At 36.6% G+C, this 12,967-nt stretch overlaps 1 protein-coding gene across 1 annotated transcript in view; it reads right to left on the bottom strand.

Moving 5' to 3' along the window:
- Maoa (monoamine oxidase A) overlaps nucleotides 1-12,967 on the bottom strand; it is a 65,470-nt gene that overhangs the window by 26,617 nt on the left and 25,886 nt on the right. Inside the window, exon 4 of the mRNA XM_055598265.1 lies at nucleotides 88-192. Within this exon, the coding sequence (XP_055454240.1) occupies nucleotides 88-192 (105 nt within the window). The remainder of the gene's footprint in view (nucleotides 1-87; nucleotides 193-12,967) is intronic.

Raw genomic sequence — 12,967 nt, forward strand, 5'->3', positions numbered from 1 at the left:
TGCAAATTGGCAATGTAGATTGCAAAAAATATTAATCAGTTTCATTCTTCAGCAATATGTTATGTATAAATCTAACACACATTCTACCTCTTTTCCCATTTCATCCAATGTCCTCCACAGGTTGTTGTAATCCAGATATGCCACGGGATTCCACACAGGTGGAAATGCACCACGAAATGGGTAAGTCTTCCCCTAAAACATAAAAATAAAAGGAATCAATTCCAAGTAGATAATACTTAAGTTACATCACATTCTAAAACCACAGGAACCAGCTGTGATGCAGGTCTATAATACCATGAGCTCAGGAAGTTGAGGAAGAAAAATTCCAAATGCAATGACAATCTGAGCAACTTAGTGAGATTCTATGTTAAAAATAAAAAGGAAATTCATTAATTGTAGATCTTAGAGCCTGAGATATTGGTGTTCTGTTGAGGAAGTTTGTCTCCTGTGTCAATGAGTTGGAGGCTCTTCCCCACCTTTTCTTCCAACATAGTTAGTGCGTTTGGTTTTATGGTGAGATCTTTGATCCACTAGGACTTTAATTTTCTTCAGGGTGATAGATATGAGTCTATTTGCATTTTTCTACATGTGGACATCCAGTGAGACCAGATGATGCTCCAATCATTATAGAGAGTTTTGGGTGACTGTTTAGGTAACAAATTGTCTCTGTCAATTTTCTATGTTTTGGAAGCTGCTAACATGTACTTTTTATTTACTCAAATAACTAATTTTATTCTTTCTCAAATCTCTGGTGGGGTTGAAGACCAAATAATTATACTTTCACAATTAAACTTAAGTTGTTTAGAATTTAAGAAAATGTTTTTATACAGGTAGGACAAATAAGGATAAATATTAAATTAGGTATAGAACTTTAAACTTGTCAAGATAGGATAGATAATCAAATACTTTCTCCTAAGTTGTCAAATGCACATGGACTGGACATTGCACATGTAAATCCTAACTAATAGCTTTCATAACTGTTTTGTAATTATTATTGGATTGAAAGACAAGGAGCCATTGGAACTAAAGGGGGAAATGTTGGTATAATGTTCTTTTGGAATATACACAATTTACCCTTGTTCACTCAAATGCTGATTTCATTACCCCACTATCTGGTTTCAATCTGGACATTGTACTGTGATGTGCATTACCTGTCTCAAGTTTGTGTAAACATGCTACCATTTGTTCTCTGTATTGACAATAAAAACCACCAGCCAATGCTTAGCAATGGAGAGAAAAGGGTGGGACATCCTAGTCTGGAGGGACAGAGGAAGAAGAGAATATGAGGAGAGATTCAAGAGGAAAGGTCTAGAAAACATCACAAGAAGAAACATTAGGAGAAATGAACCATACCTCATATATGACTAAAAAGCAAGTACAATGTGGGAAATCTGGAAGAGAGGAAGCAAGGTGGGCTTGGAGTAATTATTGCCCAGCATTGTGTTCTAGATTAATTAAATTTAAAAAAAAAGGAAAAAGAGGGCTGGGGATGTTATTCAATGGTATAGTGTTTATTTAACATATTGCAGGCTTTGTGTTCCACCTCCAAGACTACAAAAAATAAGTTAAAAAATTAAAATTTTAAACCAGTTAATATGTCATTTTTGTGCATATGTGTGTGATAAGTCATTTTTGTGTGCATGTGTGTGAGAGAGAAAGACAGCCAGAGACAGTGGGGAAAGGAAGGAAAACACATAAATTATGGTTTGTGTACCCACAAGTGTGTTCAGGCAGGCTTGCCTGCACATACACACATGGAGGTCAGGTCAACTTTGGATATTGTCTGTGATTCCTCTCCACCTTATTTCCTTGAGACAGGGTCTGTTATTGAATGTGGAGATCACTGGTTTGCCCAGATTGTCTGGCCATCAGGCCTTTAGGATCTTTACCCCTTGCCTGAAATCATATTCATATACTACTGTGTCTGGCTTTTTACAAGAGTGCTGTGGGTCTGATTTCAGGTCATCATGCCTGTACAGAAATCGCTATACCTGCCTAGCCATCTTCCACCCCAACCTAAGCCATTTTCAAAGCAACAGGGTCCTTTACTACATTAAAGACATTCTCTTTGAGAAAAATAAATATATTTACCTAAACAACCCTTCTCCTAATATTTTGTTATCTGTTTTTAATTTTTAAGAAATTATAGATTTTGACCTGTTTTACTTACTTGGACAATTAAATATATAAAGATAAAACTCATTTTAGTGTAAATGATGAAGCCATAATTTCTTATTGAATGTCTCTGGAAAGGTGATCATCTATGAGTGACAGCATGCTTAAATGGAAGATCATCTTTAGATACATACAAGTCAGATCTCAGACCAAGTTTTCAAGGTTTTCACAGGCTAATTAAAGACTGGCTTGACTATTATATTTGGTGTAAAGAATAATACTATTAGCAGGGTGGAACACGGGCATTTACAAGTTTGGTCTGTTCTACATCCATTTTTCTTTTCTAGAGGTACTCTGGTTTCCTTTGGGGAAATTGCCACTTCTCCTCTTTGTAGTTATTATGTAAGATGGTCTCAACTGCCATTAAAATAGGTATAGGTCAGATTCCTCCCAACTCCTGATCTAGCCCAGCTAGAAGCTTGTGATCTGAACTTAGTTAATCATATACTCTTAGCAGATTTGATCCAATAGCTCATTATAACCCAAGTACAGAAGAGAGTGGGTTCAAGAGAGTGGGATGAGAGTTCTCTTCCCTAAGGCAGTATGTCAACAGATGATATATATGATTCTTGTCTTTAACTTGTCATATTTCTGCTTTCTGTAAATTCTGAAGTGTGATGTCCCAGCCTCATAAGTTACCTTTATTAGCTCAAGTTGGTTTGTGTAGCTTATTACTAAGGTTTCTAATGTCAATGGAGGTTGATATTTTGAAGCCATTTATTTTACTTTATTGTGTGACACATACAAATAAGCAAAATCAAGGGTAAATAGAAGGTGGGGTCTTAGAGAAAAGTGAAAGACTAGGATATTTACAAAGTACTATCTGCAAATTTAATTCCTTTAGTGGTTCTTCAGTTTCTTCATCTTCAGATCCAACCAACTGCAGATAGAAAGCATTAAAAAATGTATCTATACTTAACATGTAGAGATCTCTTTGTTGCTATTATTCTTTCAATAAAAATTTATAGCTATTATTTTGATAGCATTTACATATACTAGATATTATAAGTAATCTAGAGATAATTTAAAGTACACAGAATATGAATAAGGTATATGCAAATAACACTTTATTTAAGCACTTTGGCATCCCCAGATCTTCATTTTCACAGGAAGTCCTGAAACTAATCTTCTACAGATACCAAAGGACAATATGGTTAAAAATAAATGATTTCTCAATATTCATAAAGCCCAAATACTTTCTGCTAGTACAATTTCTCATGAACATTTGATGTTTGATTAATAATCATCTGTAGAAAGTCAACTTAATGTACTGCAAAATATTAAAAGTTGTGCCAGACTTTTAAAAAGGTTCAAGAAAAAATCCTATCACAGTAAAGGCACAAGGTATGGCAGTATGTACATAGTTTCCCCACCCTGATAATTGAGTAAGAATACATGGCATCCATTAAATTACAAAGAAGTAAAATTCCTTTCCACTAGCAAATTCAAATAACCTTGGCTGATTATGTAATCTGATTTCTTATCAGAAAAATGCTATGGTGAAATGCTACAATACAACTTTCTGAGACTCCAATCCCTTTATTACTGTTATGAATATCATCAAACATTTATTGAGCTTTCTCTGTGCCTGGCACTGGCTGAAACTTATTCATATGCATTGTCTCATGTAATGCTCCCATCAGCTCTGGGCAGACAAGGACTACTGATATTTCCATTTTATAAATAATGAAACTAAAATCCTAGTGATAGTAGCTAGAAAATATTATCATATAATATATTTTCCTCACTCCTATATGGTTGATGGAACTTTCCCAACAAAATAAAGAGAACTCTCACATGTGAAACTTACAAATCTTTTCCATGTATCCTTTTTGTTTCTAAAGATTTAAAATACAAAGAAAGAAGCACCAGGCATATGATTGCCAAGGAAACATGGCCCTCTTTGGGGAAGACCAACACATTTTGTGAAAGAAATGGACACAAACATTTTACAGAAGAAAAAAACAGCTCTAGATAGGAAAGAGTGTGGGCTTAATAGCTTGGGAAGATTTCAAAACAACTAGTTCTTGTTACAATTTTTCCCTAGATTGAAATCCCAAAAACAAAATCTATATTTCATCTATGAAATTAATTTGTACTCAAAGATCAGTCATATATAAAACTCATCTCTGCTTTGAAAAAAATGTTTTTGATATAGGGTTTTACTCTACAGTCTTGGCTAGCCTGGAGCTTGATACATAGACCAGGTTGGTCTTGAACTAAGAGCTATCGACCTATTTTGGCTTCCCAAGTGCTGGAATTAAAGGTGTGGAATACCACATGTGGCAAGTATTTTTTAAATGCTTTAAAAATATTCTTATTAAGTGTTAAGTAATGTATATGTCATATTCCTAAGAAAATCCTCATCACAGAACAATACCAACTGGAGCATCCTTACATAAAGTCTTAAGGCCCCTCAATCCAAGCCTTCATAAACACACACAACACAGAAAGGACAAATAACAGAATGAGAGGAGAATCCAGCTTGGCAATCTCCTAAATAACGGAAGACATAAATAGTCTGAAAGATGTAAACTTTTCTCCTGCTGACAAAGGCGTCAAGTAGATAAGTAATTTATTAGTTTCATCTTTATCAGTTTCTGGCTAACATTTTCCAGAAAAAAAAATGGCTACAAAAATGCACATATTCTGCAAGTAACTGGCAACTTTTGGGCGATATCTTTCTCTTTTCTGACAAACACCTATAAAAGGACTTATATCTCAATGGTTACTTCTAGATTCCACAACTGGAGACTATTTTGACATGGGTGTATCTTTAAAATAACACAATGTAAGAGGACCGGAGAATGTCTTTGGCTGAGAAAAACACGTCTGATAGCAAAGACCATCTTGTTGTTCTAAATGAGATTCCATAGTTTTTCAGAATGGTGTCAACAGTTTCTGAATACAAAATGAGTTCTCATCAAGAACTGCCTTCATGACTTGAGAACAAGGCAGGGATTTGAAAATGGCTCTTTGATCAACTCCCCCTGATGAGGAAGCAGCCTTACCAGGCCACAGAGGAAGACAATGCAGCCACTCTTGATGAGACCTGATAGATTAGGGTCAGAGGAAAGGAGAGGAGGACCTCCCTATCAGTGGACTTGCGGAGGGGCATGGGAGGAGATGAGGGAGGAAGGGGGATTGGGAGTGGATGAGGGATGGGGTGACAACAGGGCTACAAAGTGAATAAACTGTAATTTATAAAAATATAAATAAAATTTAAAAAGTGGGAAAAAAAGAAACACCTTCATTACCTGAGAGCTAGGCAGGGAATTTAAAATAGTACTTCCAAGTGACTATTACTTTTTAAAAATAAACAAAAACAGGTTTAGTATGTCTGATTTTATGTTGGGGTCTTTTCTCCACTTAGACATTAGTTTGTGCAGGGTGATAGATAAGTATGGATCTATTTGCATTTTTCTACGTGTAGATATCCAGTTTGACCAGCACCATTTGTTGAAGATGGTATCTTTTTCCATTGTATGGTTTTGGCATCTTTATCAAAAATCAGGTATACATGAGTGTGTGGGTTTATTTCTGGATCTTCTATTCGCTTCCATTGATCCAACAGCCTGTTTCTATGCCATCAACAAGCAGCTTTTATTACTATTGCTCTACAGCATGCTACAGAAGATGTGGAGAAAGCAGAACCCTCCTCTACTGCTGGTGGGAATGTAAACTTGTACAACCACTTTGGAAATCAATCTGGTGCTTTCTCAGACAATTAGTAATAGTGTTACCACAAGATCCAACTATACCACTCCTAAGTATATATCCAAAATATGCCCAAGTATAATACAAGGACATTTGTTCAACCATGTTCGTAGCAGCTTTATTTGTAATAGCCAGAATCCAGAAACAACCCAGATGTTCCTGCGGTACATTCATACAATGGAATGCTACTCTGTAATTAAAAAAAGAAAGAAAGAAAGAAAGAAAGAAAGAAAGAAAGAAAGAAAGAAAGAAAGAAAGAAAGAAAGAAAGAAAGAAAGAAAGAAAGAAAATCATGAAATTTGCAGGCAAATGTGGGAACTAGAAAAGATCATCGTGAGTGATGTATCCTAGAACCAGAAACACACACATTGCATATACTCACGTATAAGTGGATATTAGACATATAATATAGGATAATCATACTAAAATCTGTACACCTAAAGAAGCTAAGCAAGAATGAGTACCCTAGGTAAGATGCTCAATCCTCATTCAGAAAGACAAACAGGATAGACATCAGAAGAAGGTGAAAACAAGGAACAAGACAGGAGACTACCACAGAGAGTCTCTAAAAGATTCTACTCAGCAGGGTATTTAAAGCAGATGCTGAGACTCATAGCCAAACTATGGGCACAGTGCAGGGAATCTTATGAAAGAAGGCGGGGGTATAGAAAGACCTGGAAGGGTCTGGAGCTCCACAAGGAGAACAAAAGAACCAAAAATCTGGGCCCAGGGGTCTTTTCTGAGAATGATACTCCAACCAAGGACCATTCATGGAAATAACCTAGAAACCCTACACAGAGGTATCCTATGACAGCTCAGTCTCCAAATGGGCTCCCTAGTAAGGAGAACAGGGGTTGTCTCTGACATGAACTCAGTGGCTGGCTGTTTGATCACTTCCCGTGACGGGGAAAGGAGGGGAGCAGCCTTACCAGGCCACAGAGAAAGACTATGAAAGACAGTCTTGATGAGACCTGATAGGCTAGGGTTAGTTGGAAGGAGACCAGGACCTCCCCTATCAATGGACTGGGAAAGGGGCATGGGAAGAGATGAGGGAGTGAGGAAGGGCAGGATTGGGAGGGGATGAAGGTGGGAGCTACAGCTGGGATATAAAGTGAATAAATTGTAATAAATAAAAAATTATATTAAAAAAGAAAATATTTAAAACATAAAAAATAAATGGAAGTAAAAAAAAAAAAAACCTAGAGTAGCAATTGTGCATTTTGTGCCTATATTGTGTAACCTTACTTAGCATCTTTCCAACTCGTTAGCCTTACCTTTAATCTCTGAAAGACTGACACAGCAGAAATTATTTATATTGAGTAGAACACAATGTTCCTGTAATCATACCTCCAAATAATTAAGGGCACTTAAGAAATTACATCTTTAATCTATCAATGTTCATAATAATAGGAGGTAATAACAGGACATGATAGTTTATGGCTCCCATAAACCATAAGATGACCTAAAATTTATACTAAGCAAGTAGTGCTAACTGATTAGCACATGGAAAGATTTCTGTTATTTATACCTTCATATTTTAGTTAAGCAAAAGGAAGTGAGAACAATCATAGTATTTTAAGTAACTGGGGAGGCAGCCAAATAACTTTCTTTAATCATCTAGGAAATAAATAGCCTATGAGTTTGTTTGGGAACATGCTTTTCCAACCCGTTTGAGTTCCTTGGGACTTGCCCTTGTCACTGCTTTGTAACAATGCCTATTAGGAAAATCTTTCTTATAGTTCGTAAATGCAGTAAATAAAAAAAAAATCATCTAAAAAAACCCACTAATTCAGATAACATCATCATGCTATTTTAAAATTTAACAAAATAATTTATTACTTCTGAATGCAAGTAGCCAAATTCTCCTCAAACATAAATAACTTCCATCCTATCTAGAAAAAGCTTCCACATTTTTAATCTTATTTTCTTATTTATCTATTTATTTATTTATTTATTTATCTATTTATTATTTATTTATTTATTTATTTATTTATTATGTTTTTCCCCTTTGTATCCCAGCTGTAGCCCCCTTCCTTGTCTTCTCCTAATCTCATTCATCATCCCTCTTCTCCCCCTACACCTCTTCCCTAGTCCACTGATGGGGGGAGGACCTCCTCCCCTTATATCTGACTCTAGCCTATCAGGTCTCATCAGGGCTGGCTACATCATCTTCCTCTGTGGCCTGGCAAAGCTGAACGACCCAGGGGGAGGTGTTCAAAGCGCCAGCTGTCAGAGACAGCTCCTGCTCCCCATATTTTAAATGTAAACATCTCTCTTTAAATTGTCATTCTCTTTTCATTTTTCCTTGATTTTCTTTTGTTTGGTACTGGGCATCATGCCCAGGAAACCAGCATGTTTAGCTCACACCCTACCACTAAGCCATACCATCACACCTGCATCCTTCTTTTAATGTTAATCAAACTCAAATGATGTTTGTTTTTTTTCATATCTTTCTATTTCCTAAAATGTGACTTGTATTCATCATCCAAATTCATAGAGCCCCCTTTCCCAGAGAGCTTCTTACAGCCATATCTGAAGGGATGAATTTGTCCAACCTATTAGCGGTTGGCTGCATCTCATGACCCCAATAAATTCTATTGGTTTTCACAAATATCTACCTACTCGCCCAAGATTATCTCCACATTCATTGATCCACTGAGTCTTCCAGGGTCCCATCCTCAGCCTTTTCTTCTTTCTCAACCCAACAGTTTCCTATTTCCCTAGGCAACTTATCTACCATCTAATTTCGTTGTTATATTTATGCAGAATTATAGTTTGCATTTTTATGTCTCTTTTCCCTCTGATCAGGAGTATGAAATTGTGGTCTACATCCAGCACAACTTCTGTGTGTTTGCTCATGAACTGGTACTTATCATATTTTCACTGCATCTCAAGATTTTCACAGCAACCAATTAATACAATGGATACCTAAGATGAGTAGGTCAAACTCTGAAAAAAGAAGAATCACACTAAGGAATAAATGATAGTTTTACATCAAGAATGAAGAGTCTTAAAATGAATGTTTAGGTGATCATTCCCAAGGGATTCTAATTATATAAAGAAGTTTAAAATAAAGCAATAAAGTTAAAAACAATACAAGTTTTTCCTCTGAGATGTTGGGTAATTAAAGATCACCAGTAGGGCAGCATTTAGAAAGTATTTTCCTTCTTTCACAAATGCCATTAACTTAGAAGAAAATGGTAGTTAGGGAAATTATGAAAATACTATTAGGATATACAGCTGTTTAATAGCCATATTAATCTATCATTCTCATGCCTCATCATTTATCCATTTAAAGTTGCAATACAATGAATAAAGCTTATCAAACTACTCGTTAAAAGTAAATGTTTAGTGAGTATTTCTGACTCTAGTTTTATTTAGAGAAGATGTGAAAAGTCTGGAGAAAGTAAAAATGCATAAATATGTCAATTTCTATATCAACGTAGGTCTTGAAAATGCTCGTGTTAGCTCTTGCTGGGTTTTCCCTCACTACATTCTTCACTACATACTGTAAAAATCAGCAAAAGGTTGCCACAATTAAATGCAATTTGTTCTTTAAACAAATGTAATGATGGATTATCTTATTTACAAATATGAAAAATAATCATTTTAATAAGCATTTAGTATCTAATGCTTCCCATACCATCTAAATCCTAGCACTAATAGGGAACAGATAGGCAGATCCCTGGGTTTTACTGTCCAGTCAGTTTAGCTGAATCAGTAAGTTCCAGATATCTGTAAGATACCTTGTCTCACAAATAAGGTGAGAAATAGTTGATAAACTAGCCTTCACATATATTCACATACATGTACACACACAAACACATACAAACACACACACACATGAGAGGAAGGGAAGGAGGGAGGAGGGGGAGGAGAGAGAGAGAAAGAGAGAGAGAGAGAATAGGGCATTGAAATACCATGTACCCCTATCAAAATCGTACAGTGGTCATAACTAGGAGACTTCAAAGTACTTATCGCAGTATATAATTGTAAATTTGCAATGTTTAAATGTCCAAAAAGGAATGTGGAACTGGCAGAGTAATGAAATGAAAATTAAAGAAAAGCATGTGTTTTTTTTTCACTAACTGTATCTATTATTTATCAACCAGTCTTCACTAAAAATGATAGAAATCTCTCAAATATTAGAGACCCAGTGCTCTTCTATTCACTACCTCAGTTTCATTTCCTAGCATATATAGTGAAGTAATAAAGAGCATGCTTTCAGGGATTAGTAGTCTGATACTAGTCTTTAGCTTTGTCAAGTCACTCCACCTCACTGAATCTTAGTTTTCTCTTCTATGGCATAGAAAAAATCATGAAAGCCTAGTGGGGATTATAAGAATATAATGAGTTCATACATTTAAAAAAGACCTTAGTTCTTTATTGTTAGCCTCTAGGAACAATAAAAATCTTTCCTTACATGACTCATTGAAAGAAATAAAAAATGTGGATGAGACTGCTCAACTAGCTTCTAGGTTAATTATCACACTTCCCAGTTGAAGTGCCGAGTAGATTTCCATGACTGTTTAAATAGTTGAGCACAAAGTATTTGGGCTACTTCTTCATATTAAATGTGAAAATGTAAAAGGTTTTCATAAATAGTAGCTGCTATTCTTCTTACTGTTATTAGGCAAATGGCATGCTTTGCAGAAATGAGAAAATAGGAAAGTGTTTTAACTATGGCCTAATAAAATAAACATTTCAAAATACTTTGTATAATTTTTATGGTGTTGGTAATTGACTCTAGAGCCTCATACATACTGTTCAATGCTCTGCCCCTGAGGTATACCTCCAGCTATCACAACTTCGTAAAACCTATTTTTTTTTATCTTCTCTTAACTCCTGAGTTCTCAGCATTTCTAAAGGCTATTTGTTTGGTTTCTCGCATGTTTTACTGTCATGCACTCCTAGGCATCCCAAACCACTTGTTTATCAGATTTGCTAAGATTCCTGACCTCTTGGTTGCATATTACTATGTACTGATCCAAAGTTTCCTTGGAAACGCCCAATGTTTTAACCTCTACACCCAACATGATTGTTTCCAGTCAAAGGAAGATGTGTCTTTTGCAAAGAGGTGTGGTGACTGGTGTGGAAATCCTGACATTCTGTATGAGTAAATGACCCCTTCCCTTATAATTTCAGGAAGCAGCTCACAATAACAGATAGCAAAGTTAATTTCTCAAGCATTTTTCAAGTTTGGCTTCAATGAGAAACAAAAACAGTAGCAAAAGCTACTATTTGTTAGGTGGATCTGAGGATCTGAGTTTAAACAATCTCTTCTTTAAACACTAGGAAATACTTAAAACAAGGCTATACTTTCCAAGAGGAAAAGCCAGGCACAAGCAAATGAACAAAGTGTTCAAAGGCATTCTGGGTGAGAACGTGGAAGAAGAACCCATTCAAAAGCTAGAATGTCCTCAAATTTTGTTCTTTGGAGCCCTTAGAAGTGGCTCTTTGGTGAGAATTGCTTGGGACTATGGAAGAATGCATAGGGGTGTGTGTGTGTGTGTGTGTGTGTGTGTGTGTGTGTGCGCGCACCTACATGCCTGAATGTCTGCCTGCCTTTGTTTTTCTGTCCAGGCAACTCCATCCACCGTAGCTTGTAAATACATCAGGAAAGGGAGTGGAGTACAGCCTGGGAGAGCTATGGTAAGTACCATAGTTACTTTTCTGTTGCTATGACAAAACACCATGACCAAAGCAACTTATAAAAGAAAGCAGTGAGTCAGTCTTATTATTTCAAAGCATTAGAATCCATGATGCCAGATCAATGCCTGGTGGCAAGAACATCTGAGAGCTAAAATCTCTTGTAAGGTAGGAGGCAGAGAGAGAACTCACTGGGAATGGTACAAATTTTTAGAAACCCCAAGGTCCACGCCCAGTGACACACTTTCTTTAGCAAAGCCGTACCTCCTAATACTACTCAAATAATTTCTCCAACTGAGAACCAAGTATTCAAACATAAGAGCCTATGGGGACCATACTTACACTGTAAGTATGGCTTGATAGGTCACCCTAGTAGTAGCATGGCAAACAATGATGCTTAAAGCTATATGAACTGTGAAGGCCCAGCCTGAGAGACTTCAGAGGAGAATAATACAAGAGTTAGGCTATAAAACATTCTGGTGATATTTTGGCAATGAATGTAACAGCTTTCTGCTCTTGTTCTAAGAATTTTCTTGAGGCTAAATTGAAATGTAATAGACTAATTTCTTTGGCAGACAAGATTTGAACACACCATAATACTGACTCTAATGCTTGGTTATTAGTAATCACACTTTTTATTTTTTATTTATTATTCATTGCAATTTATTCAGTTTGTATCCTAGCTGTGGCCCACTCCCTCATCTCCTCCACAATCCCAACCTCCCTTCCTCTTCTCCCACTATGCCCCACCGCTAGTCCACTAGTCCACTGATAAAGGAATCTTCCTCTGTGCCTTGGCAAGGCTGCACTCCTCCTGCCCCCCCCCCCAGGAAGAGGTGATTGGGAGCCAGCCACTGAGTTTAGGTCAGAGACAGCCCCTGCTCCCCTTACTAGGGAACCTGATACCCCAACCAAGGACATAAAACCTCTGCTCAGATGTAACCCATACACTCAGTCTCCAAGTAACCACTCTTACGCAGGTCTACAATGAAAAAGACCAAGTGGGGCAAAAAGATAGAATTTAAAAAAATAAACAGAGTATCAGGAAATTTAATGTTGGAGTGAAGGTTTTTGATGAAAGAGAAAGGATCAAGGCAAATCCTGATATGCATTTAGGATAAAAGGAGGCATGCCCCTCAGAACAAGACCCCATCTACCTAAGCTTCCAAATGATGAAAAAGGGCCCAAGAAATTTTCTGCTCCTAAATATCAACAACAAATCAAAGCTGTTACAAATGTGATTCAAAGATGCTGGGCTTATCCCAAGTGGGTAGTCAAACTTTAAACTGTTGTCCACATGGTTGTGGCTTTAGAATCATGAAATATACAAGAGTAAAAATTTGTAGAATATTTCTCCAGGGTTAAGGAGAACAGCTGAGGCAGACTAGGAGTGGAACAAGAGAATCCGAGCAAGGAGGACCTGAGA

The sequence above is a fragment of the Psammomys obesus genome, unplaced genomic scaffold (genome assembly GCF_907164565.1).
Source record: "Psammomys obesus unplaced genomic scaffold, mPsaObe1.curated_primary_1811, whole genome shotgun sequence".
NCBI classification, from domain to species: domain Eukaryota; kingdom Metazoa; phylum Chordata; class Mammalia; order Rodentia; family Muridae; genus Psammomys; species Psammomys obesus.